Source organism: Ylistrum balloti, unplaced genomic scaffold (assembly GCF_031769215.1).
Source record: "Ylistrum balloti isolate Yb309-2 unplaced genomic scaffold, AGI_CSIRO_Ybal_v1 Utg370230, whole genome shotgun sequence".
NCBI lineage: Eukaryota > Metazoa > Mollusca > Bivalvia > Pectinida > Pectinidae > Ylistrum > Ylistrum balloti.
The window spans coordinates 1,429,685-1,449,883 of NW_026782190.1; the positions used below are offsets into that span (position 1 = coordinate 1,429,685).

General features: G+C 34.9%; 1 protein-coding gene across 1 annotated transcript; it reads left to right on the top strand.

Moving 5' to 3' along the window:
• The first annotated feature begins 291 nt into the window (after nt 1-291).
• On the top strand, nt 292-18,768 carry LOC132552028 (uncharacterized). The gene is made up of 11 exons (XM_060216172.1): nt 292-646; nt 1,235-1,484; nt 2,523-2,688; nt 4,308-4,651; nt 5,788-5,944; nt 6,469-6,551; nt 7,486-7,645; nt 7,850-8,103; nt 14,186-14,268; nt 17,860-17,923; nt 18,595-18,768. Exons 1-11 carry the CDS (start codon nt 297-299, stop codon nt 18,724-18,726), a joined length of 2,043 nt encoding a protein of 680 aa, XP_060072155.1. The 5' UTR covers nt 292-296; the 3' UTR covers nt 18,727-18,768.
• The last annotated feature ends 1,431 nt before the right edge of the window (nt 18,769-20,199 follow it).

The window sequence follows — 20,199 nt, forward strand, 5'->3', positions numbered from 1 at the left end:
CAGGACAAGATTGAAATGGCATTTATGGCCCATGTGCCATGCTGTTAGTTATTGATATTTTTTATGTTCATTTTGTTTCTGTTTCAGTTTATTTTGGAGATGGTATGGGATCATCTAGCAGCACAATTCAAGGGGGAGACTTGTCTAAAGAAACCAACCACACCACTATTAGTGTACCACAGACTACTTCAACTGGAAGAGACACATTACATACTCCAAAACTGAAAAGTAGTCTAAAGAAAGCTGTTAATCAGTCAGAAACACATGGTGACAATATAACATCCCCGTCGGTGGACATGGAAATGCAAACAAACAACAGAACCAGAAAGGTGTCCATAAAAGCAGGGACACATTCTCCAACTCCTAGCAAGAAGCCTCCATTACGCACGATATCAAGGATTATACGAGAAGAGGATGAACAACTGTACTCTCGCTTTCCTGAGATGAGGGAAACTATAGATGGTATAACCACATTAGGACCATGGCTTTCCTCCTTGATTGAGGACGGAGATGATTCTGAAGATCCTGAAGATCCTGACTACAAGGATGTGGCAGAGCAACTCCTTAAAAAGGTCCTGGATCAATTTGATACGTTCAAGGAACCAGATCAAAGGAAATTAATGGGAAACCAGATGGCAAAGAATGGGTAATTTAGTGCTAGTAGCAGGTATTGTAGTGGAACTGGACTGGGTTGATTGTCGGCAACCTGGAAACTCAATTGGTACAGTGTGTGTCTTGAGTAGTGAGGGTCCCGGGTTTGAGCCAAAAGTCTGGTCATATATTTTGATGTTGTTATGTCATATCGCTATCTTTTCATATAATTTTTTACTTCATCAAAAAGATGTGCATATATATATATATTATCATCACCAGCATCATACTATACCACCTATTTAACTTAAACCACATCACGTTCAGATCAAGAAAAACAGTTTTCATCACTCCTGATCAGAAAAAATGTAAAAATCTTATTAATTTGACTTTTTAACATATTTAATAAATAGATACATTAAATATTGAATAAATGTCTAACATTCCATGTAGGTGGCAACTGATTTGTAAACAGAATACAGAACAATGGAATGATACTGTAGTACAGATCCAAACCTCTTGCTCTTGGTATTAAATAATATACTTTTTCTTTTTTTTGAAATATATAAATGTAAAATGTAATTCTGCACACTGTAGAAAAGTATAACAAACTTGTCTATTGACTCAGATAAGTGTGTTTCAGAGTGGTGAAGGACATGGGCGATTTTTACAAGTATCTGGTGAGGATAATGCCATTGGCTGAGTTTACTTTGGCAGAGGCTGAAGACAAGGATGATGGTATCATAGTTGTAGAACAGTTGCGACAGATTTTCTGGAATCTTTCTGATAATAGTGTGGAATTTTGTGCTGAGATAGCGGAAAACACAGAAATGATCCGTTTTCTTGTCATCGACCTGTTGGCAATAAGAAAAGATGAATTTGATATCCTTAAGGCAAGTATATGCATTGTATGTTAACACATCTTCTTCTGACGTAATTTTGTTTTGAGAAAACATATGTACAATTTGCACTACTGTAAAAACAGGCTTGTGCATTTTCTTTTATCTTAGGCCTGGGGATATCTTATTGATTGATCTTGAATCTTTTTGAGGAATATAGTTAAATTCAATACAAGTGTGCTCATGTGGCGTTAATTCATGATAGATTCTCATCAAACGTCACTCACTTATTAAGCATCAAAGTATCTTTGAGATAGAGTTTCTGGAATATTGGGTTAAGGTCACTACTACTACTTTAAGAAAATCATTGTCAGCATTCTAGTGGCTTAATTACTTTAGGGATTCTCGTCAAACTTTACACAATAATAAAGCATCACATTATCTTGGACAAGGTATTGTTTGAGGGTTGTTGAGTCAAGGTCAAGATAACAATGATTTTCATGATTTCAACCAAAGTTGAATGAAAAGGAAGTGGAATTTATGAAACAGGTCAATTTCATTTTCTCATTACACATTTTACTTTGAGCTAGATTTTATATCCCGGCCTCTTCAAAATAGTGGAAATAAGACCTTTGATATAATTTTTTAGATTAACAGGTCTATAATGTATTCAATTTAAATCTACAGTATTATAAAGCAATATATTTTCCGTCTTTTAATAGAATTCAAAAGTTTCCAAGAGATTTTAGCATTCGTCATGAAAATGAAAACCTTCATGGATATATCAAATGTCTTACCATTCATCCAATCTTGTGATGATTCAAAAATATTTTTAAAACATTATACTTTGGGAGAGAAAAAATATTTGAATATTTGTTTTCACAAGTTTGACACCTAAAAACAATAGATTGTGTGTTTTAGGGGTGAACATTCAGTACCAACTGAAAGTTACCTCGAGTTTAAATGATAAAATGAGCTCTGGTTTGATTTATAATTTGATGGATTCAATATTTGAGTGGAATAAAGGATAGTAACTAAGATGATTGAAATGGGAAACATTGATACTGATTTGCATGTTTTATGACACTTCAGGAGGACTCGTTCCCATTTCTATCTGCAGTAGGGATTCTGCACAATGTGGCTCGCTCAGGTGTTACAAAAACCTGCTTCAGTGTCATCCTAGACAGTCAAGATGAATTTGCTAAACCAATACAAGTCCTGGATGTCTTGATGCCATACCTAGAGACAAAAAATACACGTGAGGTTTTTTGCCTTTTTAAGCGTCGATATAAAGAACAAAAACAAATTAGATCAGCTTTGAAATGAGTCACCTTAAACTTTCCTGCAGTTGGAAGTCAGAAATCACATGTACTGTGCTACAGTTGTGGGATGGCAGAATGTTACACAATGTGCAATGTACACGTGATAGGAAAACTGAATGAAATAAGCTATCACCCATCTGTGCGGACAGTCATTGTGTGGTTCCATCCCACAAATGTGTGATTCTATCATTGTTGATGTAAATTTAGAAATGAATTATAGATGAGTGTGGGATTGGATTTTATTTATTTTCTAATTACATAAAAGTACAACTAAATACCTTTCCTAATTAAGCCAGAAATCTATAGGCTGGACACATGTAGATCTATCAGATACAGAAAGAATTCTTATTTACACTTGTAATCTAAAGTGGTTTGTTTTACAAAGTGCCACATCTAACCAGCCTTAGTGCACAGACATTAAATGGGTGTATCATTTTCATTACTTCAGTATTACTCTCATTTTCCAACATTTTGTAAACACACATATGCCTAATTAGATTTTAAGTGTTGTGTTTGTTATACAAGCGATGTAGCTGCTATTGATTTGGACTGTATACAGGTAACCTTGTTGCCAGAGTCAAACCACTCACCTCTCTCAGAAGTGCTAAACTATGCAATCAAAAGACTAATTACTGCAGGGTCTAGTGTTATTTTGAAGACTTTCAAATTTAGATTTAAGTTTAATACACCTGTGATCACTATTTAGTCATAATTTCACAAGTTTTCCATTTAATTTTCAATTCATAATACTAACCAAGCATTTTTATCAAACCGCACAAATTGTGTGATCCTTTCACAGATATGCATGCTAGATACTGTATAATGCATGTGTGCATGTGTCCATTACCACAACTGTATGTTCTAATTGAATTTCAGTACAATCCTCATGAAAAAGATAACTGTAGATAGCTTATCAACCTATCCATTTTGTGTGTTTTTTATCTTGATGCAACATAATTATTTACTACAGCAAATATCATTCTAAAAAGGGAATTTCATTAGGAGCTGTTATAAGTAACAGAAAGACATGTCTCTGATTAAGAGTTACTTCCCTTACATCATAATGTCATTCATCTACAGGTATAGTTCCACCATTAATGTCACAGCATGTCCATATTTTGTTCATTTATTTATTTATTTATTTATTTATTTTTGTCTACTGTTGATCTTCAAAAAACAATTTAACTAATTATAACATATTTATGTAATGCAAGATGTCCTATGTTTAATGTACCTTTAGATCAAAAATATTTACAAGTATCACATGACAATAATAAAGGCATAGATTTGTTTTAATATGAAAGTGATTTTAGATTTAAGTTATTCCGTTTACAGATTGTAATCTAATGTAATTCAAAGCTTTCATAGAAAAATCTGTCTCTGTTTCATTATTTTTTTATTTGAAATATTCTCATATAGTTTGATCCATTTTTTTTATTACTTTAAAAAAATAAATGTGAGAAAATCCAACCAATGGAATGAGGTTGATGTATTTACTTATTCATCTATTTTTTCAGCATGTACTACATACATTATGTGATTGTATCTCTTTCAGACATCAAGTTGATCACACTGCTGGGTCTGGCACACATCGTAAATGAGCAACAGAACCAGATATTGTCTGCTAATGCTTCACTGTTCGACTTCCTGCTGGAAACACTGAAGTCTGCCATCAAGAGCAAAGACCACCGCAAGTATGGCTTCAGTGTGGAGGAACTACTGGATGGACTTGCTAATCTTGCCAAAAATGACCTCAACAAGGCAATTATCATGGACAAAAAGGCCTTCCCTATTCTCAAGGACATTATCATAAAAGGCAAGAGTCAAGAAGAAAAGGCAGAGGCTCTCAAGGTTATCTGGGAGTTGTCATTTATGGGAAAAAACAAGCAAACTTTCATGGTATGTCATATACAGTGTATCACAAACAGCTATGCTGGAATCATGGATGTATTTAATTCATTTAATGTGAACATTGAAACATAATTTTGATAATTGAATCAGAATAATCATATCCCTGTTCCTCATTGGTCTAGAGACTTTGTCTACTTCACAAGAGAATGAAACCATTTTAACCCACCATCATCTGATGGTAGGCTATTTAAATCACCCTATGTCTATGGTCCTTGTCCCTCAATCTGTCCATAAAAAATGTTTGTTTTTCGCTATTTCTGCTGAAGTACTTAAATTTGCCCTTTCGAAATTGAGACTGATCATGAAAAACAAAATGGCCAACTGGTAGCCATCTTGAATTTTGAATTTGATAGTTTGTTATCACTCTTTCTTGAGAACTACACCATAGATCTCTCTCAGATTGCATATGTAGATTTTCCTTGTTCTCTTGTTGTGCCAGTTTGATTTTGGGACTGATCAGGAAAACAGAATGACTGACAGGCAATCATTTTGGATTTCACAGTTAATGATTATTATTGCTATTTCTGGAAAGGAATGTTAAAATTTCTTATCATTAAGGGCAAAACAAAGAAGAAAATTAGGGAAAAGCTCCAACTTTTTAAGAACAAATAAAAATCAAACAAAGTTGGGCACCAAAATCCCTCAGGATGTTTCATGTTGATTATTTCATTGGCCAGAAATTGAGATAGAGGAATTCATGTCAAGGCTTATTTTAGATGGAACACATACAAACTCGTTTAATTCAAACTGATAAGAAAAAGAAAGTGATGTCTCACTGCAGTTTATGTTTCATTACACACAGTAACGAGGTTAGGTTCAAGTATCTTATATTTCATCAACATAGTAACAAAGTATGTTTATCTCGTGTTCAATGAAATTGTATGAAAAATATATGTTTATTCAAAAATTCATTGATGTAATGATATATCTCACAAACACAGAAACAAAATTTCTTTATCTAGTATATCACGTTGATAAGGGAATATATATATATATATATATCCTGAAAAGTAACAATATGTGTTAATCTCATATTTAATTTACAGGGAGACAGCCTCCTGTTTCACCAACCTCGTCATTAACAAATTGTAAAATTACATGTGCGTCATCTTTGTTACTACTAGGGTGATAAAGAATTTTGGAAGAAAATTTACCTTCTGCAAAGTGACAGTGTTGAGGAGGTTTCAAAGGCAGCCCAGGGTGCCTGTTTTGTTATAACTGACGGTGACCTCCATGGCAAGGCTCCACAAGGCGTCAAAAGCTTCAGGAAACCAGCTCCTAGTATTTTCTTTTTTCTAAAATGCTTTCCTTTGAATTCATTTAGATTAGATAATGTATTTTTTATCTCAAAACTGTGAATTAAAAATTTCTGTAATTGGGATGCTATTAAGTTTTTCTGCATTGAATGACAACATATTAGAAAGGTTTCAAATTTTGTCACCAAATTAATAAAAATGTTCTTTTGAAGAAGTGTTGATAATATTTGTAAAGCTGCTATTTGGGGATAAATAATTGTTGGTAATTTAAATAAGAGCTTCATTGAAGTGGACTCCAGAGTAACATTGGCTGAAATCTGCATCATAAAGATTAATGCTCGAATTTGAATCAATTGTTTGTTATTTCCATAAATAAATACTCTTTAATAACTTCTAAAGAATGACTATTCAGATCTTATCATGGGAAAAAAATCCATATCAAAGATATTTTCACATATAAAGTATATGTATCTAAATTAGTTTAATGAATATCAATATGTTTATGTAGTTAGATATCTCATGTAAAGCACATACATTCCTTTATTAAAGTTGTACGAAAGAAGGAGCAACAGGATGAAGAACAGCACATCATGATCAGTTACAACTGGGCAGACCAGAAGATGCTTCTCAGGGTAAATGCTAACATTTAATGCTAATACTTTAATATGTAGAGTTCTTTATATAAGACAATATCTGATGAACCTAAGTTACAAGTATTGTGTTATGGCACCAGCATGGTATTGTGAAAAACATGATAATGTAGATGGTATCCTTGTTAAACAATGTCATGACAATGATGGCCTGTATACACTAGATTCCCTTATATCATGAACAATATCATTTATAACTCTGGTCCCTATATGGCATTGCCATCATGATATATATGAACCCTGCCCCAGCAGAAACTGACCTATAGTATGCCATCCAGAGTAATTGGTGTATAGTGTCTTGCCTATGGTCGCAACCATTTCAGTTAAGACCAGTCTATTTTTCGGCTTCTTGAGAAACACAAACCATCATGAAGAGGGATCATCAAATCTTCTCCTCAGATCTTCACCCTACCGACAGACCTATCACAACCCATAAATGCATTGTATATAAGTCCTGCTTCAAGCTACAGCTTGGCAATGTTAATATGTACAATTGATTACCTACCCATCTACCAACCAATCTTAACCCGTAACCCCTTACAGGATACTATCATCGTGGTCATTGTACGGATCCTGTTCATGTTATGCTTTTCCTACAAAAAAAAATTCTGAAATAAAATTAATAAAGTTAAATTTTAATGTACTTTTTGTAGGATTGAGAGATATACATGAAAGTAATATATGATGAAAGGATTTCATTTATATATTACTGCCTAACTATCTTTACCCTGTTGTTACATGAGGGTAAAAAAGGGAAGAAAGGACATGCTTCTTTCTCCGACAGGGAAAGGAAAAGCTAGATATGATTTCTCTCAATAGAAACTTTCAAGTATTAAAAGGAATATCTACAATTGTTCATATTTCCATGTTTTTCAGAAAAAATTATATCGAACTATAACTTTTTGTGCCTTTGTAGGTTCGTGATCGCCTCCAGGATGTTGGATACAAGGTATGGATGGATGTAGACAACATGGAAGGAGACATTCTAGATGCCATGGCTCGTGCTGTAGAGAATGCTCATATTGTTCTCATGTGCTACTCTGAGAAATACAAGGAAAGCAAAAATTGTAGAACAGGTAATAATATTGTATCTATGACAATTTTGTATTGATTCTGTCCTCTATTTATCACATGTATCCCGATATGACTTCCCATTTCTCGTTATATATAATGGTGACTATTGTCTCATCTTTACCTCTTTTACACTCTAGTATCATCATAACTGTTGTACTTAATCTTGACTGCTTTTTCTTTTAAATTCCAATCACTTCGGTGACCAGAGGCCCAGTATGCCTACCAAGTGAATAAGGATATCATCCCTGTACTGATGCAGACCAGATATAAACCTGATGGCTGGCTTGGTATCCTGGTAGGGTCTAAGCTGTTCTACGAATTTACAACTAAATACCCATTTGAGAACAAAATCCGAGAACTGATTCGAGAGCTGGAGAATCGATTCAGAGTCATGATGAAGAAAGACTCTGCACCAAAAGTGCTTAGTATTGTTTCTACACAAATAGAGCAAACCAAAAAGGTATGTTAGATGGAAGTATATAACAATGAAAGGTTTTCTCTTTCTTGCACTATCATTTGATAGATAAAACATATCTGTTTTAAAGAATGACCCCTCAATTATATTATTTGGCTGGGAATTTGAAAGTGGCATGTCTATACTTACACAGACCAGCATTATGTTTTGAACTTAACAGGTGCTAGTTTATACAATAAGTGGTTGTTCGATATCACAATTATGAAAAGCAATGCACTCAAGTTATTGAAACTGAAGTTCAATGTTCATTCATTACATTTGCACCGGATACACGTTTGATTTAAAATCTTCATAACAAGATTCTTTTACCTAATATAATTTGTTACCTTGATTAGGTGGTAGACACTGCTGGTAGAAAATTAGTCCTTTGGGTTGTCGTAACCTGTATGTCATGTTTTAATTCATTCAAATACTGTCATGGTTCAGGAAATACACCTGTACTTGAATACTTTTCAAATTATCAGATATATGAAATTAATGAAATTTCTCCAACTAGATTTTGACATTTCTTTCGATCACTTTGGCTTGGTTTTAATTTATTTGCGTAGTGGCACTGTTTTAGAATATACACATATACTTGATGTTCTTCTAAAATGATCAAATATTTATACAAACTACTATGTTTACTCTGGGGTTACTCCACCTCCCTACCTAGATTTTGACATTCCTTTCTCTACATTTGGATTTTACTCAGTGGAATATACATAACACTACTATGTTTACTCTGGGGATAGTCCACCTTTCTACCTAGATTTTGACATTCCTTTCTCTACTTTTGGATTTTACTCAGTGGAATATACATAACACTACTATGTTTACTCTGGGGTTACTCCACCTCCCAACCTAGATTTTGACATTCCTTTCTCTACATTTGGATTTTACTCAGTGGAATATACATAACACTACTATGTTTACTCTGGGGATAGTCCACCTTTCTACCTAGATTTTGACATTCCTTTCTCTACTTTTGGATTTTACTCAGTGGAATATACATAACACTACTATGTTTACTCTGGGGTTAGTCCACCTCCCTGCCTAGATTTTGACATTCCTTTCTCTACTTTTGGATTTTACTCAGTGGAATATACATAACACTTCTATGTTTACTCTGGGGATATTCCACCTCCCTACCTAGATTTTGACATTGCTTTCTCTACTTTTGGATTTTACTCAGTGGAATATACATAACACTTCTATGTTTACTCTGGGGATATTCCACCTCCCTACCTAGATTTTGACATTCCTTGCTCTACTTTTGGATTTTACTCAGTGGAATATACATAACACTACTATGTTTACTCTGGGGATAGTCCACCTCCCTACCTAGATTTTGACATTCCTTTCTCTACTTTTGGATTTTACTCAGTGGAATATACATAACACTACTATGTTTACTCTGGGGTTACTCCACCTCCCTACCTAGATTTTGACATTCCTTTCTCTACTTTTGGATTTTACTCAGTGGAATATACATAACACTACTATGTTTACTCTGGGGATAGTCCACCTTTCTACCTAGATTTTGACATTCCTTTCTCTACTTTTGGATTTTACTCAGTGGAATATACGTAACACTACTATGTTTACTCTGGGGATAGTCCACCTCCCTACCTAGATTTTGACATTCCTTTCTCTACTTTTGGATTTTACTCAGTGGAATATACATAACACTACTATGTTTACTCTGGGGTTAGTCCACCTCCCTGCCTAGATTTTGACATTCCTTTCTCTACTTTTGGATTTGCCTCAGTGGAATATACATAACACTACTATGTTTACTCTGGGGATAGTCCACCTCCCTACCTAGATTTTGACATTCCTTTCTCTACTTTTGGATTTTACTCAGTGGAATATACATAACACTACTATGTTTACTCTGGGGTAACACTAGTCCACCTCCCTACCTAGATTTTGACATTCCTTTCTCTACTTTTGGATTTTACTCAGTGGAATATACATAACACTACTATGTTTACTCTGGGGATAGTCCACCTCCCTACCTAGATTTTGACATTCCTTTCTCTACTTTTGGATTTTACTCAGTGGAATATACATAACACTACTATGTTTACTCTGGGGATAGTCCACCTCCCTACCTAGATTTTGACATTCCTTTCTCTACTTTTGGATTTTACTCAGTGGAATATACATAACACTTCTATGTTTACTCTGGGGATATTCCACCTCCCTACCTAGATTTTGACATTCCTTTCTCTACTTTTGGATTTTACTCAGTGGAATATACATAACACTACTATGTTTACTCTGGGGATATTCCACCTCCCTACCTAGATTTTGACATTCCTTTCTCTACTTTTGGATTTTACTCAGTGGAATATACATAACACTACTATGTTTACTCTGGGGTTACTCCACCTCCCTACCTAGATTTTGACATTCCTTTCTCTACTTTTGGATTTTACTCAGTGGAATATACATAACACTACTATGTTTACTCTGGGGATAGTCCACCTCCCTACCTAGATTTTGACATTCCTTTCTCTACTTTTGGATTTTACTCAGTGGAATATACATAACACTACTATGTTTACTCTGGGGGGGAATATACATAACACTACTATGTTTACTTACTCCACCTCCCTACCTAGATTTTGACATTCCTTTCTCTACTTTTGGATTTTACTCAGTGGAATATACATAACACTACTATGTTTACTCTGGGGATAGTCCACCTCCCTACCTAGATTTTGACATTCCTTTCTCTACTTTTGGATTTTACTCAGTGGAATATACATAACACTACTATGTTTACTCTGGGGATAGTCCACCTCCCTACCTAGATTTTGACATTCCTTTCTCTACTTTTGGATTTTACTCAGTGGAATATACATAACACTACTATGTTTACTCTGGGGTTAGTCCACCTCCCTACCTAGATTTTGACATTCCTTTCTCTACTTTTGGATTTTACTCAGTGGAATATACATAACACTACTATGTTTACTCTGGGGATAGTCCACCTCCCTACCTAGATTTTGACATTCCTTTCTCTACTTTTGGATTTTACTCAGTGGAATATACATAACACTACTATGTTTACTCTGGGCTTCGTGCACCTCCCTACCTAGATTTTGACATTCCTTTCTCTACTTTTGGATTTTACTCAGTGGAATATACATAACACTACTATGTTTACTTAGTCCACCTCCCTACCTAGATTTTGACATTCCTTTCTCTACTTTTGGATTTTACTCAGTGGAATATACATAACACTACTATGTTTACTCTGGGGATAGTCCACCTCCCTACCTAGATTTTGACATTCCTTTCTCTACTTTTGGATTTTACTCAGTGGAATATACATAACACTACTATGACATTCCTTTCTCTCTGGGGAATATACATCCACCTCCCTACCTAGATTTTGACATTCCTTTCTCTACTTTTGGATTTTACTCAGTGGAATATACATAACACTACTATGTTTACTCTGGGGATAGTCCACCTCCCTACCTAGATTTTGACATTCCTTTCTCTACTTTTGGATTTTACTCAGTGGAATATACATAACACTACTATGTTTACTCTGGGGTTACTCCACCTCCCTACCTAGATTTTGACATTCCTTTCTCTACTTTTGGATTTTACTCAGTGGAATATACATAACACTACTATGTTTACTCTGGGGATAGTCCACCTCCCTACCTAGATTTTGACATTCCTTTCTCTACTTTTGGATTTTACTCAGTGGAATATACATAACACTACTATGTTTACTCTGGGGATAGTCCACCTCCCTACCTAGATTTTGACATTCCTTTCTCTACTTTTGGATTTTACTCAGTGGAATATACGTAACACTACTATGTTTACTCTGGGGATAGTCCACCTCCCTACCTAGATTTTGACATTCCTTTCTCTACTTTTGGATTTTACTCAGTGGAATATACATAACACTACTATGTTTACTCTGGGGTTAGTCCACCTCCCTGCCTAGATTTTGACATTCCTTTCTCTACTTTTGGATTTTACTCAGTGGAATATACGTAACACTACTATGTTTACTCTGGGGATAGTCCACCTCCCTACCTAGATTTTGACATTCCTTTCTCTACTTTTGGATTTGCCTCAGTGGAATATACATAACACTACTATGTTTACTCTGGGGATAGTCCACCTCCCTACCTAGATTTTGACATTCCTTTCTCTACTTTTGGATTTTACTCAGTGGAATATACATAGCACTACTATGTTTACTCTGGGGTTACTCCACCTCCCTACCTAGATTTTGACATTCCTTTCTCTACTTTTGGATTTTACTCAGTGGAATATACATAACACTACTATGTTTACTCTGGGGATAGTCCACCTCCCTACCTAGATTTTGACATTCCTTTCTCTACTTTTGGATTTTACTCAGTGGAATATACATAACACTACTATGTTTACTCTGGGGATAGTCCACCTCCCTACCTAGATTTTGACATTCCTTTCTCTACTTTTGGATTTTACTCAGTGGAATATACATAACACTACTATGTTTACTCTGGGGATAGTCCACCTCCCTACCTAGATTTTGACATTGCTTTCTCTACTTTTGGATTTTACTCAGTGGAATATACATAACACTTCTATGTTTACTCTGGGGATATTCCACCTCCCTACCTAGATTTTGACATTCCTTTCTCTACTTTTGGATTTTACTCAGTGGAATATACATAACACTACTATGTTTACTCTGGGGTTAGTCCACCTCCCTGCCTAGATTTTGACATTCCTTTCTCTACTTTTGGATTTGCCTCAGTGGAATATACGTAACACTACTATGTTTACTCTGGGGATAGTCCACCTCCCTACCTAGATTTTGACATTCCTTTCTCTACTTTTGGATTTGCCTCAGTGGAATATACATAACACTACTATGTTTACTCTGGGCTTCGTGCACCTCCCTGCCTAGATTTTGACATTCCTTTCTCTACTTTTGGATTTTACTCAGTGGACTATACATAACACTACTATGTTTACTCTGGGGATAGTCCACCTCCCTACCTAGATTTTGACATTCCTTTCTCTACTTTTGGATTTTTCTTGGCTGCCTCCCAGGTTTAGCATTTAGGCCCTTAGTTCTAGATGGACAAACCAACTGAATGATTATGTTCATTGTTTGGCTGTTATTCACGTGCCATTGTGTGTTGTTGATACAACCTTGAAATTGCTGCCATCATAGAAAACTGAAAGGAGACTTAAGTGACCTATTGTGATCGCCTTCTGTCCAGCATCGTCCTTCGTCCCTCAAAATCAATTAACATTTTGGAAAAAGGTCCATAGTGCTGATATTGGGTCTGTAGTCTGTAACATGCTGGGATGAAGGGCTACCAAGTTGTTTAAAATGAATGACCTTGATTCACATTGGCCAAATGTGTTGCAGTCTTTAAAGAAAACAAACAACTTCTTCTCAATAACCTAAAGGCCCAGGGTGCTGATATTGGGCATGTTGTATACTTGCATGAATGGCCAGCAAGTTTTTTTCCCATATTGTTGACCTTGACCTGTTTTCAAGGTCACATGTATCAAATACAATGTATGGCAAAATCATTAAACGACTTCCTCTTAATAACCAAAAGCTCCAGGGTCATGATATTGGGCCGCCAGTAGCATACTGGAATGAAGGGTAATCACGAGTGTTCAAATGAATGACCTTGACTTCCATTCAAGGTCACAGGGGTCAAATATGCTACACAACAATAACAGAGTTCCATTTAATTGAAAATTAAGTCTTCAAACTTAGACACAATACATCTTTGTAAGTATGCATATATCAGTTATGTTCTGTCTTCCCCAATGCTGGGACTGATGGACAGGTTTTAAAACTGTTTAAAGATCTGAATAACTCAGGTGATCGTTAAGAACTAAGAGCTCCTTGTTTTCATTCGATGTCCCCATTTCAAAATGTTTAAAGTACATCTGTATCATATGTCATTGATTTACAAAAATCAAAATGAGCAGCAGTTTTTGGAATTATCTAAAAGTTAAGTACCCATCACATGTACAGTATAGCGTACATGGGACATTTGGAAATTAAAAAGTGATTTTGTTTACTTAATAGGAAGACATGGAAAACAAAACAGCAATGGTGTCATGGACTACCGATGATTTAAGTGAATGGCTGTCTAGAAACAAACTGGAAGCGTATGTATAATGATCATAGACCTGTTCTATCTATCTCACACACACGATGTACCTATCATGTTGTACTTATCATAGACCTGTTCTATCTATCTCTCACTCACGATGTACCTATCATGTTGTACTTATCACAGACCTGTTCTATCTATCTCACACACACGATGTATCAATCATATTGTAATTATCATAGACCTGTTCTATCTATCTCACACACACGATGTACCTATCATGTTGTACTTATCATAGACCTGTTCTATCTATCTCTCACTCACGATGTACCTATCATGTTGTACTTATCACAGACCTGTTCTATCTATCTCACACACACGATGTATCAATCATATTGTAATTATCATAGACCTGTTCTATCTATCTCTCACTCACGATGTACCTATCATGTTGTACTTATCACAGACCTGTTCTATCTATCTCACACACAAGATGTACCTATCATGTGGTACTTATCACAGACCTGTTCTATCTATCTCACACTCACGATGTACCTATCATATTGTACTTATCACAGACCTGTTCTATCTATCTCACACACACGATGTACCTATCATGTTGTTATTATCACATACCTGTTCTATCTATCTCACACACACAATGTACCTATCACGTTGTACTTATCACAGACCTGTTCTATCTATCTCACACACACAATGTACCTATCACGTTGTACTTATCACAGACCTGTTCTATCTATCTCACACACACGATGTACCTATCATGTTGTACTTATCACAGACCTGTTCTATCTATCTCACACACACGATGTACCTATCACGTTGTACTTATCACAGACCTGTTCTATCTATCTCTCACTCACGATGTACCTATCATGTTGTACTTATCACAGACCTGTTCTATCTAACACACGATGTACCTATCATGTGGTACTTATCACAGACCTGTTCTATCTATCTCACACACACGATGCCTCTCTCATGTTGTTATTGGATATACAGATTGTCAATGTACTGACTTCGTTACAGAGTACAGATACATAATTTATACCCTATGTGCAAGGATTACTAAGCAACTGGGATGATATTAACAGGTAGATCTAGTGTGTCACGGCATGAACATGTTAAAAACTATTCTTGTACCGGAATATTGGCAGTAAACAATCCCTTAAGGAAATCGACGTATCTCATATGTTGAAGGTAGATCTAATGATGTAATTAACAAACTTCCCCTAGAATATGATTAGTGGATTTGATTTTAGTAAACTGATCATATATCAATAAGTGACATGGGACAATTGAATTCCCTTATGCTACTTAAAATTTTATCACACTTAGCTGCTATCGGAATAACGTTTCTCTCCTCTCCACATGTATTTGTCTGTAATAAAATGAAATGATGACAAAATTAGAAACGAGGAATTCGAATCCAGAGATATAATCAAACAATGGTACTACTTTCTCTGAGATAAGTCTGATGTTTTGTCTGTACTGTCAAGCATTTGTATCTGAAGAGAATATAGAAAATATAATGGTATCTTCGAATGTAAGTTATATTTTGTCGCTCTGTCTTGATGATTATCTGACGACACTGACCATGTATTCTATTTATCATGCAACATTTTTTTTTTCTATCAACTGTGCTTCCTTGGTATTGCTTTTGAGGTTTGAAAGTCAAGGAAAGTGGTACCATGTATAGGGTTTCATGGGATAACTTGGGTTTTCTTAGGACAATTGCACTCGCACTTCATGCAGTGCTCCCTTACCAAAGGAAGTCCCCATCAACAGGTAGTGGTCCGCTGCCCACAGAAAAACTCGAAAAATGTCTTATCATTGTCCTTACTCTTCATAATGCTCTCGAGATCTGTCCGCATTTTCTTGCTGGTTTTTTTTATGTTTAGCTCACTGCAGTGCCCTCCTGGCACGATTCTTTATGATTAGCTCTTGGTTATCATTGATGGAAGGTCATCAGACTTCCAGGCCAAGGAGCACGTGCCGCTAGTGTTATTTCTTTACGGTTTGGTCTTAGTCGCCTCCTTTTCGGGTTCGAGCTGATGTACTGTTTGTAATAACTTCTTGTATTTTAAAACAGCAATTTTAAGAGCATCCATATTATCAAAAATCAATTTGCAGATTTTTTCTCCTTCTGATCAAAGTTAACTAAGTTTAGTTGAGGCTCATGAAGTACCATTCTCGATACTACTGGGCTACGATCGCTTTCGCTTTCTGCACCCCTGAAACATATCATGACAAAGTCTAAGGCACAAACGAAGTAATTTTATTGATTCCAGGAGAAACACCTGGCAAATCACAGGGTGATAAGTTCTCTTTTTATTATTAAAAAGGAGTGACAATCTTAAGCTATACCGTTATGCGACCTTGAGATTCGTTTGATGCACATAAAAATAAGACCAGTTTTGTCTTTTTCTGTGAGGAGGATGTGAATCTCTGTTTTCGCTGTTATGTGGTCCGAGACATTAACATTCTCCAAAGACATATACAGCTTTACGGTTTTTGAAGATAAAATCCAGTTCCGCGATGTTTTCACCGCTAATATAGAAGAATGTGGAGATCCCAATTTTGGTGCAGATAAGATTATCATATTCCAATAAAAGATTTCAGACGGAGGTCTTATTCGTAAGAGGCATTCTACTAACTGTCGAGTTGAGGTTGTGTGATTGTGTGTATTTGTCCAGAATCTCTCATCTACATCATATATTACGATGGCGTTAAATTTCAATTTGGAAGTATTTCCTTGACACGGCGTATATGCGCTTACAATGCAGATTGCAGGAATTGGAGTCAATTTCCAGCGCCACTGTTTAGGTATTTTCATCAGGACAATTATTAGATCTTAAGTTCCATATGCTGTTGTATAAAATAGCTCTTATCCGATATCCTCTTGGTATTTGTCCATAGATATAAAACCTCATTCATCCACAACTTTTGCATGAGATTTTGGCTGATCAGATGTTAGAGTTGAAAGTTAGAAAGCCAGTGTTCCTGAATTCATAAGATATCGGGGTTTTTTTTAATGTCTTTGATGCCATAATGGTGACTTTTTTTATTGAAATTTGTACTCCAGGTTCAGATTGGTCCTTTTTTCAGTTCGGCTGTGTGATGAAAACGAGTCTCTGGACTGATTAGGCAAAGTCACGTTCGAATGGGCACCCATGGTGTTTGTGACGCTTGAAATATCGGATATGTTCAGAGTCGCAATAGCGTTTGATTTTCTGCCGCCATCCGCCATGAAACAAAACAGAACAGTGGCAAAAAAAAGCCTTGTTGTAACTAGGAATTCCGAATATCAATCATAGTAGGTGGCATTGAAATCACAATGAATGTCCAAAAGCTTATTAAAGACATGGTGTTTTAAATAATGAGTAAAAATGTGATCCTAAAAGCCGAATTCGTCCGCGAAGGAAGGCACAGGGTGATGATTAACGCAACTGACGTTGGCACACAGATTAAATAAAAGTCAGTAAAAAGAATGAAATAGTGGAATCGGGTAGGAGCATACATACATTTATCAATTTAGTAAAATATTGTATAAAAAACACGAGTAAATTTACTTATTTACTTACAAATTATTTATTTTTCTCCTGAACTTATGTTTCTCTTACAGGTTTGTCGGACTGAAGTCACTGAGTGGAGCACAACTAGCGTTCCTCTACAAGCTATTTCGAAGGGTGAGTGATACCATTAATTGATAAATTTGTTTCAATTATATACATTGATATCTACTATAACAGCTTTGGGTGTAGCTCTGAACGCCAGCATTTTAATTATACTGCTGTGGTAACGTAATTTGAATAACCCGTTCTATTTTGAAAGTTACTTACGCTTTTTTTTAAATCACCAATACATTTTTTGAAATATGATGTTATTAATTTATCGGATTTCAAATTATTGATTATAAACAATTGTCCAATATTAATTAATATCATGATGATATATAGTTAAATTACTTACCATAAGTATCTCAGATATGTATGTGAAAATATATTTTGATCAATTTTATTCTCATTAACCATATAAAATACGGAGAAACCAATAACATCCTTCATATGCCATGACCTAGTGCATCATGTGCTGTAACACATATTGCTTTATTTCATTTCACTTCATATCATGGCTGACAAATACCAATAAAAAAAACCATTTTGTGATAAAGTCATATTTTTCAAGGTTATAATATAGTTGGAATTCAGGAGCGTTTTAAACTCCATATCATTTGAACTTATGTAATGATATTTTGGTATTTTTCTTATGTTCATCTAATGACTTGCATTACTGATTCTGCATTTTCATGAAAACCTGTTACTCAATTGTTTACTTTATGTACCATCTATTGATAAAGGCCCCGGAGTTTTTCTATCGCTGCCTGGAGGAGAAGCTTGGTTTACAGTCTCTTGAAGATCTCATGAGATTCACAGATGCATTGGAGAAACTCAGTGAGGAACAACCAGATTTAAATCAACAACTGCTTTAAATTTGGGTGGTTACCAACCAGATATGAAATGAGCAAATTCTACAATTGTAACCAGGAACAATTCGATATTCACCGTAAGGACAGAAAAATGTACAAAAATAACTACATGTATTATGACTAGAACGATTTATCACCAGAAAAGGTATATTGTTATTTTCTCGCCTTCAGGCATGCTTTAAAAAATTATTGATTAATATTCTGTTGGTTTTTATGAGCATATGAATTACATGTGGGTAAGTGTATATTTTCTTTTCAAATACTAAACCGGTTCCAGTGCAGCATTACAAAAAATCAGCCAATAGATTTCTTCGTAAAAGTAGGTAAAGGTCCAATGTGTTCATACAGATGTGTATATTAACCATGTAATGTATTGCTCGTTATGTTTTATTGTTTATATGTTCATTTTAACTGCACAGAAAATGGTTAAAACCAAAATACTATGTAGATATGTATATTTAGATAGATATGTGACAAGTTATGTTAAGAGATGGCAGTAATCTAAAACATGAGAAAACCATCATATATGTGCAGTTATAATCAGATTTTTTTAAAATCAAACGCCATTTAGTGCCATTCCATTAATTAAAATTGCGTTGATATTAGAACTGAATAGGGGTACTTTTATACATACATGTAGATACCATCCGGAACATTTATTTTCTATGTTCTGTGTAAGCCTATATAGGCTAGAGTGTTAACTGATGTTGTCTGGTGAAATGCTTATTTTTTGGTCCAGTGTTATTTATTATTTGCCTCATAGTGTTTTGTCAAGATGTCAGGACTAGCCTCCTCTGTTACTTTATTTAAAATGATATTGATAATTCTAATGATACTTACAGTGGGAACACTTTATCGGTAATTGGGTATAATCAGCATGTATTGACAGCATGTAAAATATTAGTCTAATATGATAAATCACAATGTATGTCATCTTGTGATATTTTTTGTATTTAATTATTTGTAGATTTATACTTATTATTGTGCCACAGACATAGAGTTCGACTCTGTTAACATTGAGCTTTATTTTTAGAAATATTTATATATATATTTATAAAAAGTTCTGATAACATAAGTGTTAATATCAACTTTTTTAGTAATATGTCATATCAATTCATTGCAAATATTGACAACCCGGTGAAACGTTTGTCAAATGTGATTTCTCAAAAATACATATACTATGTATGAATGTTCATGTACAACGTAGTTTATATCGGTAGAGTTTAGTTTGTTAATCATATACTATATACGTCCTTATTTGTACTGATACAAGAAATCAAAATTTCTAAGATGTTTTTAAAATTAGCTTTATTTTAATTACATTCATCATGTTATCTGGAATCTATAGAAACAAGGCGGTTGTTTTAAGGATTGGAGTATACCACATGTCTTTCAAACTCGACGTTTTAATGAAAATGTCAGATTCTATGTAAAATTTGCTTATTTTATCCAACAATATGACGCTTAGTCCTAGTC